The sequence below is a fragment of the Peromyscus eremicus genome, unplaced genomic scaffold (genome assembly GCF_949786415.1).
Source record: "Peromyscus eremicus unplaced genomic scaffold, PerEre_H2_v1 PerEre#2#chr22_unloc_1, whole genome shotgun sequence".
Taxonomy (NCBI): Eukaryota; Metazoa; Chordata; class Mammalia; order Rodentia; family Cricetidae; genus Peromyscus; species Peromyscus eremicus.
The window spans coordinates 3761320-3781588 of record NW_026734286.1 but is presented as its reverse complement, the minus strand read 5'-3'; the positions used below and the strand labels follow the sequence as shown (position 1 = coordinate 3781588).

The 20269-nt window shown below is 44.2% G+C and overlaps 1 protein-coding gene and 1 pseudogene across 1 annotated transcript; one reads left to right on the top strand and one right to left on the bottom strand.

Moving 5' to 3' along the window:
* Positions 1-1114: 1114 nt before the first annotated feature.
* Positions 1115-1474, top strand: LOC131900772 (small ribosomal subunit protein uS10-like; annotated as a pseudogene).
* A 5588-nt stretch (positions 1475-7062) lies between these two features.
* On the bottom strand, positions 7063-8013 carry LOC131900761 (olfactory receptor 10H2-like). Its single transcript, XM_059252076.1, has one exon. It carries the CDS (start codon positions 8011-8013, stop codon positions 7063-7065), a length of 951 nt encoding a protein of 316 aa, XP_059108059.1.
* Positions 8014-20269: the final 12256 nt, after the last annotated feature.

Here is a 20269-nt window from a genome sequence, read left to right as displayed (position 1 = left end):
TTTTTCCATATTCTGATTCTAACTTCAAGCCTTTTAAGGTAGAAGTATACAGGGTCCTAGCACCCTGCATTGTTATATTTCCCATTCTTAATGTAGAAAAAAAACCATTTCTTTTCAATATTATTTAATTTTCTTCTACTATCCTAAAGGATTTCCCAAGTCTCTCGCCAATTCTGTTGACTTCTCTGGGCAATCAATAGCTGACTGCTAGTGTAGAGATGTCCAGACATCAGATGCAGCAGGTCCAGAGGTTGAGAACCCCAGATGGCAGTGCGGCAGTGCCAGCTGGTCTGACCCCTCCTTCTGAGTGGTTCTACCACCTGTTGGAGTGGCAACTGTCTTTCTTTAAAACTGTTGCTGCCTTTTAAGTAGTGGTTGTCCTAATCAACCACAACTCTGTCTACCACCAGGAGCGGTTGGGCTCCAAGCCCCACAGCCTGAGGGGATTCCCTCAAGCTCCCTCAGGCACTGAGTCTTTCAAAACTACAAAGGGGACTTATTTAAATCTTCTTTCCTTTAAAGAACTCAAGATTCAAAGGTTGAGGGGGAATTCTGCTCCTCAAGGAGGCTGAGTATCAAGTAGCTCCTGTCCCCTCCTTACTTGAGTCTACCAAAAAGCCATTTGTCCTCCCAGCCCCCACTTAAAAGCCCTTTTCCATCTGGTTCCTCCCTACCACTTCTTGTCAGCTAGTTGCTGACTCAGCCTCCTGACTGCAGGTTAATTTTATTTAATCAAACAAATGTAATACATCTTTGCATCTTTAAACAAATGCTCCAGAGCATAAACAAAAGTAACACACCTTAAAACAATATTCTACCACACAAGAATCAACGTAAGAGTTGAGGATGTATCTCACATAGAGATGGGTTTCCTAGTATGCACAGGACCCAGTGCCAGAAAAAAAGTGAGAGGGAGGGAGAGACAGACAGACAAATAGACAGAGGGAGAGAGATGAAAAAAATTTTTTTAAAAATCAGGCAGCAAAAGGGATTTCCAAGCTTTCTGAGGCATGGTGGTGCATGCATTGGAGCTTTGTTTGGTTTGCTCCCATCCTAACTCACTGCTCTTCACTCCTGCTGAGGAACAAGCCAGTCAGGAAGTACTGCTGCAGCCATGGCTTTTAAAGATACCAGAAAGACACCCGTGGAACTTGAGATGGCGATTCACCAAATTTGAATCATGTTCACCAGCCACAATGTGAAGTTGCTGGAGAAGGTATGTGCTGACTTGATCAGAGGTGCAGTAGAAAAGAACCTGAAAGTGAAAGGACCCGTGCACATGCACATCCAAACACTGAGAATCACTGCAAGAAAAACACCTTGAGGTGAAAGTTCCAAGATGTGGGAACATTTCCAAATGAGTATCCACAAGTGGCTCATTGACTTACGCAGTCATTACAAGATTGTTAAACAGAGTACTTCCATCAATATTGAGCCAGGAATGGCGGTTGAAGTCACTATTGCAGATGCCTAAGTCAACTATTTTAATAAATCGACTTAATCAATTAAAAAAAACAGACTTCCAAATATTTAATGTCATTAGATTTATTCTTTCATTTGAAAAAATAATATAACATAATAACTGAGCAAGAGATCTGAACTTTCCTAAGACTTTACAAAGACTGAATGTCACTTTGAAGACACTCTTAGTAGTTCTACTAGTCTCCTGAAAAACAGGATGTGGAGTATTCCTTTACACTGTGTGAATATAGATCACCGTGATTGGCTTAATAAAGAAGCTGACTGGCCAATAGCTGGACAGGATAAGGTTAGGGGAAGAGCCAAACAGAGAATGCTGGGAAGAAGAAGAGCAGAATCAGAGGAGTATTGAGGAGATTCAAAGAGAAGCAAGATGGGCATGCTGTACTGAGAAAAGATACCCAGGCACGTGGCAAAGCATAGATAGGAAATATGGGTTAATTAAAAAATGTGGGAGTTGGCTAGTAACAAGCCTGAGCTATTGGCTGAACATTTATAATTAATATTAAGTCTCAGTGCTGATTATTTGGGAACTGGTAGGCAGGAAATAAACATCTACCCACAACAGGAGAAATATCTGGGGTGAATTTCCAAATAGACAAAGTGTCCTAACCATGGATCCCCATAAATTGTTGGGTCCTTGTGAGTCAGGACTTACCTGAGGTGAGAGTTAATTAAGATGCATTCCCAGGAAATAAAATTGCTAGTGAAGGTGGACAATGTGATGGTGTATTCCTGTGATCCCAGAACTTTGGAGGCTAACATGTGGGGCAATGGAAGTTTGAGATCTTTGTCTCAAATAATGAGGCCAATCTCAGAAGAAGAAAAATAGGAGATGGAAGAGGAGAAGAGAATGAAGGTGAGGAGAGGTGAAAACAAAAGAAAAGGGAAGAGATGAAGAAGGAGCAATGAGGAGAGAGCAAGAGAGGAGGCTGTATTGGGCACCCTTCCCTTGTGACAAGTACAATGTACGGGAGGAATGGCAGACCAGCTTAGTTCTTTATGGAAGGAGTGTGTGGCAGAGGCTAATTGTGTCATGTATGCACTGGGAAGTAGAAAGCAACATAGGAAGTAGGTAGAGATAATAGACCCTCGGTGACCTGCTTCTTCCAGCCAGGTCCTGCCTCTCAAAGTTTCAGGAACCTTACAAAATAAAGTCACCAGCTGGGAGCCAAGCATTTAAAGCATGAAAGTGCCTGTAGGAGACATTTCAGATTCAAACTGTAGCAGAGGGAAAACACAGGGTCACATTAGGCAAGATCCTTGAAGCCTCAGGTGGACTGAGAAACTCAGGACAGAAAAGTTAGCTTCAAGGAGAACACCTGTGGAAACTTCTGGTAAGGTGACCAGCAAACCACTCCCTGCTGGTATCTGCCACTTTGAGACAGGAGGGGAGCTGACCTGTTGATGGAATCTTCCATCCCAACAGTCCCCCTTTCCACCCTATAAAACTGCAAGACCCCTGCACCTCTTAAGCATAGTCCCTACTCTGGCAGAAATACTGGTGTCCTTCAGCTGCTCTGATTAAAGGAACAATCGTGCTTCTGCAGACGCTGTCTTCCTTTACATTTCAAGCCGCCCCCATCAGTTCCCATCTAATAGTGTTTAAGAAGGATTTTGGCCTGAGCCCTCCAGGACTCCTAAAAATACTGAAGACCACACCACACAGTTGTTTCAACTAGAAGCAAGAAAGAAAGATGGGGTTCATGTCCTCCCCCAGCTTATCAGTCATTGGTTAATATCTGTTTCCAAGGAAAATGTGAGCTTCCTGGCACTCAAGGTCTTCAGAGGCCAAGTCATGTGGATTCCAGTAGGCCAGAGAGACCATGGTAGATGCTAGAGGCTGTAGCCACTTATCAGTGTCTTAGACACAATGAGAAGTCACCCAAAAAGTCTCAGATGAAGTATGTTTCCTTCCATTTTTCTTTCTAAAGGAAGATATGGATATAAAGTATCCTTCCTAAAAAATCTCATGAAATGAAGCCTGGTGTTCAGGGAGGTTCTGGAATCCTTAGGAGGTGGGGATTGGCTGGAGGAAGTAGGTTATGTCACAGTCAGAGAAGGGGTTAGGGAGTTGGAGGTGGAGGCAAGTGTATCTACTTTTTCCCAGGTCTCTTTCCTCTCTTCTTCATTTCTAAAACCTAACAGAGGAACACAGAGAGAAAGGTATATGTATATAGATAGATAGATAGATAGATAGATAGATAGATAGATAGATATAGATATAGATAGATAGATAGATAGATAGATAGATAGATGATAGATACATAGATAGATAATAGATAGATAATAGATACATAGGTAGATGACAGATAGATGATAGATAGATACATAGATAGGTAATAGATAGATGATAGATACATAGATAGATGATAGGTAGATACATAGATGATAGACACATAGGTAGATGACAGATAGATGATAGATAGATACATAGATAGGTAATAGATAGATGATAGATACATAGACAGATGATAGATAGATAGATAGATAATAGATACATAGATGATAGATAGGTAGATACATAGATGATAGATACATAGGTAGGTGATAGGTAGATACATACATACATACATACATACATACATAATACATAGATGATAGATACATAGATGATAGTGGTCCTTGAGCTATATTAAGGTTGTTAACAGGCACAGCAAGGTTCCAAAGAAAGCCTTCAGTCCCACCACACAAAGCAAGGCATCTCTACTCAAAGGTTTCTGAGGAGGGGATAACCCTACAATGTGAGGCAGCAGACATAATAAATTAATAAGCAATCTACACTAAGTGCCTGATGTCAGCTTACTTGTGCCTACTGCATGGCACCAAGAAGGAGAGAAAGATCACGTGTGTGTGTGTGTGTGTGTGTGTGTGTGTGTGTGTGTGTGTGTCTTAATGTGTAGTTCTGGCTGGCCTGAAACTCTCTATGTAGACCAGGCTTTAACCTCACAGAGATTCCCCTGCCTCTGCCTCTGACTGCTGGGATTAAAGGTGTGTGCCATTAAGGCAACATTAAAATAAAAAAGTTTTAAAAAAGGAAAATAAAAAGAAATAGAAGTGGTCTGTTGCTACTATTCAAAGGGTGGTTAATGGACTGCTTTGCTCTCAGCCAATTTGAAAGAGCGTTGAGTCCATGTCCTGGTATCCCAGTACCCCACAGGCTTATAAAAGCCTTCTGAGATTTAAGGGAAATTCTGCTTTCTCCACGAAGGGCAATGTGCTAACTGTGACAAAATTCTTGGCAGAAAAACTTAAAAGGAGGAGAGATTGAGTTTTGATTGGCTACAAAGGTTTCAATTCATAGTCTTTGACTCTTTGGATTCTGAGACCATAGTGAAGGGGAAAAAAAGTGACAGATTCTTACCTCCCCACATCTTAGGTGGGAAGATAGTGGGAGGGGAGGGAGAGTGGGAAAAAGAGGAGGAAGGAGGAAGGAGAGAGATTGACTGCTGTTTCATAGATCAGGCTGCACAGGCACCCTCCACCCTCTCAACCTCCTCTTTCAGCGGCTGTTACAAAGACCTGACAGGCTCCTTGCTGGGCCTCATCATGCACTCACCTCCACCCTCACTGGAAACCTGGAGCAACTGAAGGCCCTGCCTTTGCTAGCATCAGTGGAGAGTGGTGCAGACACTGTGGAAATAGTCTGGGAGTTCCTAAACAGTTAGATATACCATCTGGCACAATCCCACTTCTAGATACATATCCAAGAAAAAGGAAAACGTTCAGGGAAAACAAAACAAAACTAAACTAAACTAAACTAAACTAAACTAAACAAAACCGCTTGCGCATGACCATACACAGCAACATTAATCAAAGCAGAAAAAAAATTTAGAGTTGCTGAAATGTTCATCAATAGTTAATGGATGACTCTCTGAATGGAGGAGGAGGAGATGGGGGTGTAGACAGGAGGTAGAGGGAGGGAACGGGAATAGAGGAGGGAGGAGAAACTGTGGTTGGTATATAAAATAAGTGAAAAAAATTATTAAAAATAGTTAATGAATGAATAAAATATACTGTAGCAGTGCAACAGAATATGAGTTAGCCATTAACAGGGCGAAGAGCTGACACAGGAGAATCTTGATATAGTATGCTGGGGAAATAAGCAGATTGGAAAGACTATGATTCCTTTCATGGCCTCACATGTGTGAAATGCCCAAGAGATTTATGTAGAGGGTGGGTTCTTGGTATACACAACTGGAGGGTAAGGGAGTTAGAAGAAAAAGATGGGAATCTCGAGAGATGGACCAGTCAGTAAAGCCCTTATTGTGCAAGCATCCATGTGAACTGGGTGCAGTGGTACTCTACTGTAACCCCAGTGCTGTGGGTGGGCAGAGAAGTGTGGACCTCAAGAGGTTGCCAGCAGACAACCTAGCTGATTTGATAATCTCCAGTCTCCACAAGGGCGTAACTTTCATCTCTAAAATAAGATGGAAGTGACCAAAAAAATGTCTGAGCAAGTAATAGACATTTCTACTAAGCCTGATGACCTCAGTTTGATCCCAGAACCCAAAAGGTGGAGAGAGTAGACACAGAACTTTCCCATGGCTTTCACATGGGCACACACAAAAAATTTAAGTTAAAATTTTTGTTTAAGCCAAGAATGATGGCATATACCTTTAGTCACAGCATTTGGGAGGCAGAGGCAGGTAGATCTCTATGAGTTTGAGTCCAGCCTGGTCTACAGAGAGAGTTCCAGGACAACTAGAGGTACATAACAGAAAGCACCTGTCTCAAAAACAATAACAACAATATTTTTTGTTCTTGTTGTTGTTTAAAATAAGGTGAAGTCAGATTGAGATAAAAACCCAGTTTTTTTGTTTTGTTTTGTTTTGTTTTGAGGGAGGTTCAAGACAGGGTTTCTCTGTGTAACAGCTCTGGCTGTCCTGGAACTCACTTTGTAGACCAGGCTGGCCTCAAACTTCCAGAGATCTGCCTGCCTCTGCTTCCTGAGTGCTGGGATTAAAGGCATGTACTACTAGATACTAGATACTTTAAAATGCTAGATACCATTTTAACCACTGGCTCTCACAGACACTTATACACGTGCATGTACATCCACACACAAATACGTGCACACACAAAACAAATGAACATATAATAGAAAAAGAACTGAGAAACAACTGTTAACCGTATAATTGTCTTTCTTTTAAAAATATTTATTTTTTATTTTTATTTATATTTGTATGTACGCATGTGTGTCTATATGAGTGTGTGCCAGTGCCCGAGGAGGCTAGAAGAGTCTGGAGTACCAGGCAGTTGTGGGCCATTTGACAGTGGGAACACAACTCGGGTACTCTGGAAGGGCAGAGTGCTCCTAACCACTGAGCCATCTCTCCATCCCGATTTTCTTTTTAAGTGATGAACATTTTCCTCAAATTAATTGTATTAATGGTTGCCTAGTTCCAAGCATACTAAAACAGTGACAGGTAAACTACACAGTATATGAACTATATCCCAATGAACATCTTACCTTCCAGTAAACACTTAATGAGAACCCATAAATCAAAGAGAAGTTCTATACATTTACTGGGCATCTATAAAGTGATATTCCACACCTGCCAACCATTCTATACTGACCACTCAGGTGTTTGAAGAACAGAATTTCCTGAAGAAGGCCTTATTTATGGCATTCTTCAGCTCCTTGTTCCTGAGACTAAAGATGATGGGACTGAGGAAAGGGGTGAGGACCGTATAGGTAGTGGCCATGAGAGTATCACCTTCCTCAAGGTGGGGGCCCTTGGGCTTGAGGTAGATGACAGATGCAAAGCCATAGTGCACAATCACCACAATAAGGTGGGATGCACAGGTAGAGAAGGCTTTGTGCCGACCCTCAGCTGATGGTATCTTCAAGATGGCAGCCACAATGAAGGCATAGGAGAGGAGGATGAGGAGAAAGCATCCCAGGAGGGCTGTGATGCACACCATCCCTACACCCAGAGCCACAGCTGGCACATTACTTCCACAGGCCAGCTTCAACATAGGGGGCACATGACATAAGAAATGTTGGATTTGATTGGGTCCACAGAAAGGGAGGTGGAAAATGGAGGTTGTCACTACCAGCCCAACAGCTGAGCCTCCAGCCCAGGACCCAGCCACCAAGAAGGCACAGCCCCGGGGGCTCATGAGCACATTGTAGCGCAGTGGGTGACAGATTGCCACATAGCGGTCGTAGCCCATGATGGTGAGCAGCAAGGAGTGGGTGAAGCCAAACGTGAAGGAGAAGAACATCTGGTTGGCACAGGCCAGGAAGGCTATGGAACGATGTGTGGAGAGCAGGTCAACCAGCATACGTGGGATGAAGGACAAGGTATAGAGGATCTCAGAGATGGAGAGGGCACACAGGAAGAGGTACATAGGTGTGTGGAGGCTCCGTTCACTCCAGATCGTGGCCATGATGAGCAGATTGCCCAGCAGTGTGAAGAGGTACATTAGCAGGATCACAACAAAGAAGACGGGCATGAGCTGCTGTGGGAAGTTGGAGAAGCCAATGAAGATGAATTCAGACACTGAGGTGTAGTTTGGTCTTAGCATCTTGGTTGCACCTGATAGAGGAGGAATTAAACCAGATGTTTAGAAGTATGTCATTCCCAAGCGCTGTCTGGGCAGGTTTCCTGGAGAAAGTGACATACCTGTCCAAGCGATCAGTTAAAAGGATGGGTTGCTGCATGTGCATGTCTATACTCTCAGAACTTGGGAGGTGGAGGCAGTAAACTCATAAGTTCAAAGGTAGCCTAAGCAGCATAACAAGACCCTGGAATATAAAATAAATAATTAATGTGTTGAGATTTAAATAACATCACACAGTTTAAATGATCAGTGCAGATAGATTCTGGCACACTGAGAATTTAAATAAACAATGTGAATAATTATTATTTTACCTGGTGTTACTATTATCAGTCCCACACCGCTCCGTCCCCTCCAGGCTTTTCTGCCTTCACTCATATCAGGCTCTCCATTCTTCTCCCCGTTTTCACACATTCAGATCCTTCAAGGACTAAGGGCCAGCTCCTTCTGACTGGCAGCTTTGCTGGGAAGTCACCCCTTCCCTGAGACATGGAAAAGGGACGCAGGCTCTGCATGGTTGCACCACTTCCCTAGCTCTGTGACGCAGGCTGACTGCTCCCATCTCTGAGACGCATAGCAATGAGCAACAACCTGTGGGCCGTGTGTTGTGGGGTGTGTAATGGAGGTGACGAGCACTAAGTACTGGACTGTGGTGTGGTGTGACACTCAAGACACTCTCAGTGACACCAGCACCATGGAGCTGTATCCTCTGACACTAGCTCAGCCTCTGGCTTCTTGCCAGTCCTGTTCCCTCTGTCTGTGGCTTCTGTTTTCTTATGTTTTTAGGGACAGAGTCTCACCATACATGGAATTTGGCATCTAGCCCAAGCAGACCCGAAACTCCTGATCGCTCTCACAGATGTCCATCACCACCCTACAGTCAAGCTAGTCTCTGCTTCTCCTCCTTCTCCCTGATCCCTACCAGGATCCCCCCATCACCAACCTGCTTGGTGCAGAACAGGAGGACGCTGGCAGTGGTGGTTCTCTCTTCTCTGTCCCCGAGTGGCAGCCGGTCACATCTGCCCCAGTTTTCAGGGGTGGGGGTGGGGCTCTCCTTCTCTGTGTCCTAACAGGATCCTAGGTCTCTGCTGTGGTGCTTCCCAGGCTGGCTCTCCATGCTGCTAACAGTCCTGACACAAAGCACATTGTTTTAAATTGCAAAACGAAGCAGCAGGTGAACGGGTTAAAAAGGCGGCCCATCAGAACAGGGTAGTCCAATAACGGAATACAGTACAGACCCTGAGGCCACATGAGGACCCTAGAAAACGGGGACTGAGTGAGGGAAGCCAGACAGGGGAAGCACAGTGTGTGCTCTATTTGTTTGGGATATTCTAACTAGGTAAGTCCACAGAGGGAGAAGACAGATTAGTGGCAGGAAATGGCGGTAACGTAGAATGGGGAGTGATTGCTTATGGGTTTTAGACTGTCAGAATTGAATCTTTAAATTTTCTGTTGTTTTATGGCTCTTTTTGTTTTGAATATAATATTTTCTTTTGTATTAGTAAAAACGATCTTGGGAATAGTAAATGTCATAGTTAGATATCACTGTGAATGCCGATTAAATGCGTAATTATTTCATTCATATCAAGTGCTTTATTGTATACTAAGTGAATGACTTATGGAATACTGAATCCAAGGACTAGAATACACGGTACAACGTGACCAAGCTGGAAAATCTGATGTTAAGTGAAGGAACACAGAGAAGAGGCCGCGTGAGTTCTGGCTCTGTCCCTTGGACATGTCCTCCATGGGCAGTCCACAGAGATGGAAAGCAGATTCCATGGCTTCAGGGACAGAGGAAGGGGAAGAGACTCTGGCTGGTACCTCGGGGGTGATGCAAAGGTTTTAAAACCAGGTGGAGATGATGGTCACCAAACACAGTGAGTACAGTACATATCTCGGGGCGGTTGCGTTTAGAAAGGTGAACTGTACATTGTGTGACTTTTACTTCACTTTTTACAAAAGCAAAGTGGGAATCTGGCTTATACCTGAAATTTCAGCACTCGGCGTGGGAGGGTAGAGGCAGGAGGATAGGAAATTCAAGTCCTTCCTAGACTACATAGTCTGGAAAGGTGGGGGAGTAGGGAGCTTTTAGGAGAGAAATGGGAGAGAACCAGAGAGATAGAGAGGACAAGAGAGCTAGAGACAGAAAAAAATGAGCGAGAAAATAGGGAGAATGAAAGACATGGAGGCAAAAATAGGAGAGAAACAGAGTAAGAGAGATGGAGAGAGAATGAAAGGGGAGGATTAAACAGAGAAGAGGAGAGAAAAAGAGCGGAGACCCTGGACCCAGTCTCGGTGGGTGGTCGCAGTGGGAGGACTCAGGAAGCACTTTTCAGAGTTGTGCAGCCTCGGGAGCACCGCTCTCCCCCCCCCACACCGGCACCCACTTCCCACAAACTGGGATGTAGACTATGTCAGGAAACTGAGTACGCTTACAGGGCTCGCGTGCACAGGAGCTACATTCAAACCCGAGCTCTTACACAAAGAGCAAGATCTCGCCCTCCGAGATACACGCACACCTGCACAGTGTCGGGCCGGGTACGCACTTGGCGCTGCACATAGGCACGCGCACTCTGGGCGCAACACAGCAGATGGTAGCTTAAAGTCCTCTAGTGCAAGTGTTACGCTGCCACCCGTGACGAGAAGCTCAAGGTTGTCCAGGGTGCAGGATCCTGGAATGAGGAACCACACCTTTAGATGGATCTCAGCTTCCTACTGGGTCCAAGGCTCACACCCAACAGTCCCTGTCTCCCCAACCCACACCCTTCTTGCTTCCGCTCTTGCAGGAGGGCAGCCTGGAAGTCACACACTGCCCTCTGCTGGTGATAGCAGGGGTAGCAGAGGAGATGCTACCCCGGCAGGTTGAAGGCGGAGCCCTGGCTTTATCCTTGTACTCTCCAGAAATTTCTCACAAAACACTCTCTGGAGATCCCGGGGCAGAATGCCCTCTGGGCCTTCCTGGGTACTCTGGAGGTGATCAGAGGCCTCTGGAGTCTTCTTGGTGCCAGGCTTTGCTAGGATCGGATGACAGCAACACAAACGGCCCTGGAATTGCCAGGTCAGACTCCACAAAGATGACAAGTTACCTTGGGGACAGAGTGATGCTGGTGGGTGGTCTGGACCACAGAAGAAACAGAAGGGGGGCTTGGAAAGGGGAGTCAGCTTTCACTGCAGTAAGTAACCCTACACCCACTCACATGCCAGAGGCATAAATTACACTCAGTCGGTTATTTTAAAACCATAAAACACTTGAAAGTAGGAGGGGGATGGATTTGGAAGAAAGAGTTCTGAGTGAGTTGGAAGAGGACAGGAGAAAGAAGGAATGTGGACAAATAGGATACATTACAAGCGTGTGAAGTTGTTAAAGAATACATTTCAAAAATTATTTTAAAAGAAAACGCAGTTCCTAAATTGAGGCCTAGTTCAAAGTACTAAGTCCTAAATAAATGTTGATTGGTGATATAATGCTGTGTGTGTGTGTGTGTGTGTGTGTGTGAGAGAGAGAGAGAGAGAGAGAGAGAGAGAGAGAGAGAGAGAGAGAGAACACAGCAGGTGATTTGGGCCAATCCTGAAGCCTTGAGTTTGGTCCCTAGGACCCACAAGCTGGAAGGGGATTATTGACTTAGCCAAGTTGTCCTCTGACATCACAGATGTGCCATGGTACCTACTGTTGTACCCAGAGTCCCCCAAAGACCACCAAGAGACCAAATGGAATGCAAAAGCCAAGTGTCTTTTTACTGTTGCAAACCCTGGGCCTCTCTGTCCATCTGATGCAGTAGCAGATCAGGAGAGACCCTGAGCAGCCATGGGGCATAGTCTACAGACTACATAGGAATAGACTCAGGATTGCTTTATGTGAGTGGCAACCATGTTAGTAACTTTTAATTGGGTTGGGTTAGCTGGGGGTTACAGTTATCCATTTTTGGGCAGGCCTGGACAAGTCCCAGGTTTTGTCCTTGAGCTGCTGTGGAGACTGGCTGGCCTAGCACATACTGACTGTGCGGGTTGGCTCGGTGGCCCAGGCTTGGTGTGTCCTATTTCTCTGTCCCTGCTGGCAGGGACATCAGTGATTGTCTTTTGTTCATGGCCCTCCCAGAAACTGCTTGCTCAGTCTCAGGAAACTGAAATTGAGGCCTGATCTCTAAGAGAAGATTGAGCAGACTGTTATGGCATCTGCTTGGTCCTTTCACCTACCTATGTGTAGACACACACAACAGTAACAATAACAACAACAACAACACACACACACACACACACACTACTAACTAATTCTAGAAAAAAGCTTCATCTAGCTTCCTGTACATTATTTTGGGATTGATTCTCTATCAGTTTTCTCCACGGAACCATGACCACACCTAACAGTGACTTTGAAGTCTCCAAAACGATGATGGGGCCCCACAACGATGATTCTATCAAGATGATGATAATACCACTAAGCTGACAAACACTGATCGGCTTTAGACTACAAACTGCTGAGGACAACTTCAAGATGGCTAGCTTAAATGATCCAGCCTCACAGACTACTCTAGCCAGGACTTGAGACAAGCCCTGCACTTTCCCATTATGCAGAAACAGGACAACAAATGATACAGCTACCTCTCCCAGGACTTGACAATTAACCCAAAATTTTTCTTTTCAGGATCCCCTAAAGATGCCTTCACCCTCAGACAGCAAGAAGTAATTGTAAGTACATGATGCCTACATTCCCAAGAGATGGGGTGGGTGGTTTTTAGTCATTCAATGTATTATGGATAATTGTCATTATTTAGAATGGTTGGTTACAAGTTGTTAATTGCTAGTGGTCAGGGAAAAAGCTAAACAAAGGAAATTAGATTCAGAGTTCTCGTTTAAAAAAAAAGGGAAGGAAAGGAAAAAAGAGGATATAGATATAAGATAAAAGGTAGATTATTACTGGGCTAGAGAGATGGCTCAGAGGTTAAGAGCACTGGCTGCTCTTCCAAAGGTCCTGAGTTCAATTTCCAGCACCCACATGGTGGCTCACAACCATCTATAATGAGATCTGGTGCCCTCTTCTGGCCTGCAGGCATATATGCAGGCAGAACAATGCATACATAATAAATAAATAAATAAATAAATAAATAAATAAATAAATAATCTTTTTTTAAAAAAAAAGGTAGATGATTAAATCTACTTTCAAAAAAAGGTACAGAGCCGGGCGGTGGTGGTGCATGCCTTTAATCCCAGCACTCGGGAGGCAGAGCCAGGCAGATCTCTGTGAGTTCGAGGCTGGCCTGGGCTACCAAGTGAGTTCCAGGAAAGGCGCAAAGCTACACAGAGAAACCCTGTCTTGAAAAACCAAAAAAAAAAAAAAAAAGATACAGAAATGATGGATAAAGGGTAAATTACTGAATCTACTCTGAAAAGAAAAAACGGGAAAATATAGATAAATAAGATAAAAGGTAGATTATTGAATCTACTTTTAGAAAGCAACTACTAGTTTTAAATATTTTACACTGGATTGGATTTTTGTATATTGTATACAAATTATGTATATTGATCCAAATTTGCGGTTGACTTTGTTAGAAAATACTGTACATATATTTCTAATCTTGTTCAAGGTACAATACCTTGAACAGTTCACAAGTTCATTTAACAATGTAATGCAATTTGCTAATCCTTGAAAGTTATTACTACCAACTAATTAGGATATAAAGAAATGCAAGTTAGTATTTAGATTCTTTTTTTTTATGACAATGAGATTCGTCTGCTCCTGGTGAAAGACCCTAACCCTTTAGGCCTACACCCCCAAGCCCCAGGAAATAAGGAACTAAAAAGAAAACTAGTTCCAAGGGCCACCTGACTCAATCATTACTCAACCTCCCCTGTAACAATGTAACAATGTAAAAAGATTTCTGTTAAGAGATGTGCTCAACTGTGACTGGGATAGTTGCAGGTGTTCCAGGAAGGACCACTGTGACCTTTGTGTAAACTCCACTCCTGCCCTGGTACCCCCCTTGAGGTTTCAGGAAGAATGTACCTGTTGACATAACTGTACCCCCTGTGTGATCACTCTGTGACCAGACCATGATCTTGTGAAACGAAATTGTATGGAAATTGTAATCTTAGGGCTTTTTGCTGTGGGATGGTCTGTATGGCAAATGTGTTGCTGATTGGTCAATAAATAAAACACTGATTGGCCGTTGGCTAGGCAGGAAGTATAGGTGGGACAAGGAGGAGAATAAAGCTGGGAAGTGGAAGGCTGAGTCAGAGAGACATTGCCAGCCACCATGAGGACAAGCAGCATGTAAAGATGCCGGTAAGCCACGAGCCATGTGGCAAGGTATAGATTAATGGAAATGGATTAATTTAAGCTGTAAGAACAGTTAGCAAGAAGCCTGCCACAGCCATACAGTTTGTAACCAATATAAGTCTCTGTGTTTACTTGATCGGGTTTGAGCGGCTTGGGACTGGCAGGTGAGAGAGATTTGTCCTAACTGTGGGCCAGGCAGGAAAACTCAAGCTACAGCTTTTGTGGGTTTTTCCTTTAAAAGCCCTCATGGGGCTGCAGTAAGTTGCGGCTCTTGCTCTTAGGAGCAGAGTTTGCCCTTCTGTACAGAAGCCAATAAAATCCTCGTGCTGTTGCATCAACTGGACTGGAGTCTGGGTTCTTGGGGCGCCCACTTGAGACCCTAAACTTTGGGGTCCAACACTGGCAGCACCAATATACTTCAGAGAAGGTGATGAGCATCAAAGAAACTCCAGGTGGAGTTTACTTTCTTTGTGGCAAGTTAGCCACTAGGCAAGAAAATGACCTTGCCTTGACAGCTGACAGTATGCTGTCCAAGATGGACAAGCAGGACACAAAAGAAAGAACTGCTGAACCTTGCCAAGACAAGGTAGGAAGGCCCTTCAGAAAATCCTGCTTCACAGACAAGTCTGTCAGATATGCTAGGCCTGTAGGCTGAAGATGGATATCTCAATGTTGCAGAGAAATCTTGGGTGACTGTCCAGGCAGCCAGCTGTTTCTGTCATTTCTCACATTTTTTGGAAGTTGCTTGTTTGCACTTCCTGCTTACTTCAGTAATATTATTTCCTTCTCTGGTCTCTGAGGGAGTTGAAGATTAGTTATAGTTTTCCTTGTTAACAAATTCAGAAAAGAAACTCACTAAAGATGTGTAACATGTATAAGTTTGAAAGACATCAAAAGATAGTTTTCGGTTGTTAATACAAGTTAGGATAGAAAATAAATTAGGTACAACATTTTGGACTCACCAAAATTGGATAAATAATGAAGTATTTTCTTTGAATTTGTCAAATGTTAATGGACTGGATATTGTTAATGTAATTCTTGAATGTATATATTGTATATATTTATTGTACTTATTATATATAGTTTTTCTTATGTTAGTTATAACCTTCTTTATTATTTTAGACAAAAAAGGGAAAATGTGGTGATATATTGTGCACCCTAATAAACTTGCCTGAGGATCAGAGGACAGAGCCAGGTTCTAGATCAGTCATAGAGGTCAGACAGTGGTGGTACACACCTTTAATCCCAGCACTTGATATCTCATGCCTTTCCTGGGGAAGCACACATGCCTGTAATCCCAGGAAGTGATATGGCCAGGCAGAGAAAGGTATATAAGGTGTGAGGAAACAGGAACCCACTGTCTTTAGGCTGAGGATTTTGTAGAAATAAGAACTAGTGGCTGGCTGTTCTGATTCTCTGATCTTTCAGCTTTCACCCTGATATCTGGCTCTGAGGTTTTTTTTAATTAAAAGACCATCTAAGATTCCAACAACACACACACACACACACACACACACACACACACACACATACACACACACCATGAAATGTAAATTTAAAAATTAGAAGAAATAAATAATTAAAAAGACTAGTTCCTTCTTCCCCTTCCCCTCCAACACTGGGCTCCTTGACCTCCTGAAAGGTTTAGTGGAGGGTTTATGACCTCACAGCCTTAGGTGTACAGAGAAGCTCTGGACAGAAAATTGTGTGATGACACCTGTGGGATGTTTTAGGATTCCAGACTCTTCTGATTAGAAAAAACCCACATACCTCTTTGAGAGTCACCTACCACTTTGAGACTTCAGGAGAAGTAACTTTCACCCCCAAAGTCTCTTTTTTCTGGTCTATAAAACCTCAACCTCCTATATTACATGATCACAGTCTCTACTCTCTGGGAGAGATTGTGCTTCTTCAGTGGCTCTAATTAAAGGAACAATTCTGCTTCTGGAGAAGTCTATCTGATTCCTCTATTGGGTCCTGATGTGAAAACCTCATTTTAAGGAAAAACCCCTCCCCTTCCTCTCTCTCTTCTGCTTTCTTTCCTCCCTGCCATGAGGTGCGCATACCTCTGCTTTTCCTCCTCTCTCCTCTCCTCTCCTCTCCTCTCCTCTCCTCTCCTCTCCTCTCCTCTCCTCTCCTCTCCTCTCCTCTCCTCTTCTCTTCTCTTCTCTTCTCTTCTCTTCTCTTCTCTTCTCTTCCTCTCTCTCCTTTCTGTCTTTATGTCTCTTTATCTCCCTATTATAATAAACTATTTCCATGTGATGCAGTGCCTGGGTTGTGAATGACTGTCTACCACCACTGCCGCCACCATGCATGCATGGTGTGTCTCAACTGCCACCTACCGCTGCAACTGCCCAGCATGCCAGCATGTTTCCCTGCATGGGTGGGAGACCCTGGTCAGCCGGGGTCTCCCACATGCATATATCATAACACATGCTACTCACATCCTCCAAATGGCTTCTTCTAGATTTGGACAGTTTCCGATCTGGAGTCAGGTGTGGGTCTCTTTGTCATAATGTCCAGGGTTCTGCTCTAGGTAGTCTACAGGTAAGGAGTCAGAGTTGGCCGATACCTGGCCCTGTCAGGAGTGGAGGGGTGAAGTGGGGACACAATCTCAGTGGTGGTTCTGAGGCTGTTCACGGACCTAACTGGGCAGCCAGGGAGAAAGGACTGGGGGAAATGGAAGGAACTGGCCAGCCTCAGCCCTTCTGACACTAAGGCTTGGGGTGGGCTTTCCAGATGCTCCTCGGTTTCCTGGGTTCTTAGACCAGGATGGAACTCAGTGAACAACTCCTCCTGCTTGTTCTCTGTGTCTTCACCCCCAAGGCCCCCAGCCTGGTGCAGAAAGCACCCCACCTAGAAGACTGCATCAGCCCTTGTACTTGTGTTATTGTTTTACAGTCCACATAACAAGCCAGGCACAGTGGCGCACACCTTTAATCCCAGCACTCAGGAGGCAGAGGCAGGTGGATCCCTGTGAGTTCAAGGACAGCTTGGTCTACAAAGTGAGTTTCAGGACAGCCAAGGCTGTTACACAAAGAAGCCTTGTCTCAAAAACAAAACAAAACAAAAAACCAACAACAAAAATAATACAATTAACACAACCTAGCCACAGACTGGATGTTTTAAAACAATTGAAATTTATTCTCGGTGTTTCAAAGTCCAAAAGTTCAAAATGGAGGGGGTGCTGCCTTGCCTCTGGAGGCTTCTGAGGAAGAATGTGTCCCACAATTCTTGTCTGGTTTACTTTGGCTCCAGTTGTATTTGGGACTGTTCCTTAGTTTGTAGATACCTCACTCCAGTATCTGTCTCTCTTTTCAAGTCATATTGTTCTCTGGGTCTGTGTGTCTTTTCCATTCAGGGCTCCACTCAGAACCTAGAAGTTTCATCTCAACATCTCAACTAATTACAACTCTAATACCTGCATTTACAAGTGGGGTCATCTTCTGAGGTTCCACATGGATCTGAAATTCTGGAGGACCCTATGTGACCCTCTGGAGCCCCCTTCTAGATATTTCTGGTTCATTTCTCATTCCTACAGTCCACTCCAATGCCAGAGACATGTGGCTAAACTAAGAACCAGATGGCATCTCTGCTTAGAATCAGCTGTGGCTCCTTTATACCCAGACACCTCACTGCTGTCTACAAGGCTCTGTGAAGCCTGGCCCTTGTTGGCTTCTTTGATTTCTGCTCTCAGCTCCCTTCATAGTCTCTAGACTAAAATGAGGCTGGAACATTTCAGTTCTTTGTGCTCTGTTCTCTCACCCCAGGTGCATCCTCATGTCTCACTCCCATCCATCCCTTCAGGTTGCATGCCACCTGTTGCAAGAAGCCTTTCATTCGTGATTTTAGCACTCTCGATGGTCAGGTGCCTCCCTAATTCCTAGTATCCCATGGAGTCTACTGACAAATTGTGTTGTCTTACCTGGTCATGAGACTATCTCCCACTAAACTGTGGCCTCCTGAGAGGTCTCTTGCTGTGTTCCCAATACTTCAATGGTCTCTGCACATAATAAATACAGACCACATTAAAGAAAATAATGAATAGGGTAATGTTGGCATTGAGGCCCACCTCTCAGTCAGGAGGATGAATTTTGTGCTATATCTTGAAGAGTAAGCAAGAGATACTGAGCACACAAGGCCAGGGAGGATATCCCAGGCAGAGGAACCAGCAAAGATATCAGCAGTTCCGATTGAGGGTGGAGGATGTGATAGTTTGAATTAATTGGCCTCAATAAGCCCATAGAGAGTGGCACTATTAGGAAATGTGGCCTTGTTGAAGTGTGTCACTGTGGGGGCAGGCTTTGAGGTCACTTATGCTCAAGCTAGTACACTTCCTGTTGCCTGTGGATCAATATACAGAGCTCTCAGCTCCTTCTCCAGTACCATGTCTGCCTGCGTGCTACTGTGTCCCACCATGTTAATAATGGACTAAACCTATGAAACTGTAAGCCACCCAATTAAATGTTTTCCTTTATAAGAGTTGTCATAGCCATAGCGTTTCTTCACAGCAATAGAAACCCTAACTAAGACAGGGGAGCCTGACAAATTAGCCTAAGCCAGATTGGGAAGGATTGGGAGATGCCATAGAACCATTACTCTGGGACCGGTGGCAAGGGAGGATGGTCCATTGGAGGCAGAGGACAGGAAGAGTCTGGGTCAGTGCCAGCCTGGTTCCAGAATCTGGCCAACATTTTCTTCTAAGCTCCAGCCTCCTGGTTGAGTAGGAGACTCAGAATTTGGAGGAATTGGTCTGGGCACCCATATACTCTCTCATGAAACACTTGTTTGACATAACCCCAGCCCAAACTGGGAAGAGAGAGACAACTGGCCAAGAAATGGAGCCATGACTTAGAGAAAGGGGCTCTAAGGTTGCTTCTGGTTGCCCAGAAATACCCCAACAAGGGTCTGGAGTCGCTGTGAGTGGTAAGCAAATGCATAAAGTGGAGGAATCAAGTGCATTTTGCAATCCTGCCTGGTGGGGGCACTGTGAGTTGGTGTGTCTGAGCTTTATTTTCTCTTTGGTAAATAAGCCTAAATTATTCTTTTTAATTTTGTTTTGTTTTTCAAGACAGGGTTTCTCTGTGTAGCCTTGACTGTCTTGGAACTCACTTTCTAGACCAGACTGGCCTTGAACTCAACCTGCCTCTGCCTTCCAAGTGCTGGATTAAAGGCTTGTGCCACTACTGCCTGGCTTTCTTTTAATTTAAAATTATATTTATTTACATGTTCTCTCCCACCCCACCCCCATTTGTGTATGAGATGGCAACTTGCAGAGTCATGTCTCTCTTTTCCATGTGGGCTCCTGGGAATCCAACCCAAGTTGTCAGGGTTGACAACTTTACCAATGGAGCCGTCCTCCTTAGCCCAGAAATTGTTAACCGAACACATTGGTATGAGGAATCTGTCACAGTGCATGTGGTTTCTTGGAGCGAGCTCCTCTCTCCATCCAGACATCAAACTTTCCTTGAGCTGTGGAATCTGTCTTGTCTTTCAGGCCACAGATATACTAAGCACCCACAGCATGTCCGTGTGTGTCTTCACTGGAGAAAACAACAGGAAAAAAAGCAAAGTCACTTTGCACAACCCATCTACGGCTTCATTCTGCTTTCGCCCATCGGTCTGACCCAGAGGATGCCCAGTTAATAGAAGTCCTAGGCATCTTCTATCTCAGACATACCTCAGCCCTGCTGTGCAAAGAGCCTGTGCTCAGTGCTGTAAATAGGATGTGGGTCACAGCCCACTTTCTGGTCTTGGGCTAGGGGCTCTGTGACGGTTTCCTTTGTCTCTTCAATCTGATTCCAAACACTGTCTTTTTTTACCTGGTGAAGTTTTAGAGAAGAAAACATTGGTTATAATCAACCCAGACCTTCAAGTCCTTATTGCATTTATCTTGAAATATCTGAATGACATTGCTCTCCCTTGTTTGGAAAATTTTAAAGGTAGCGA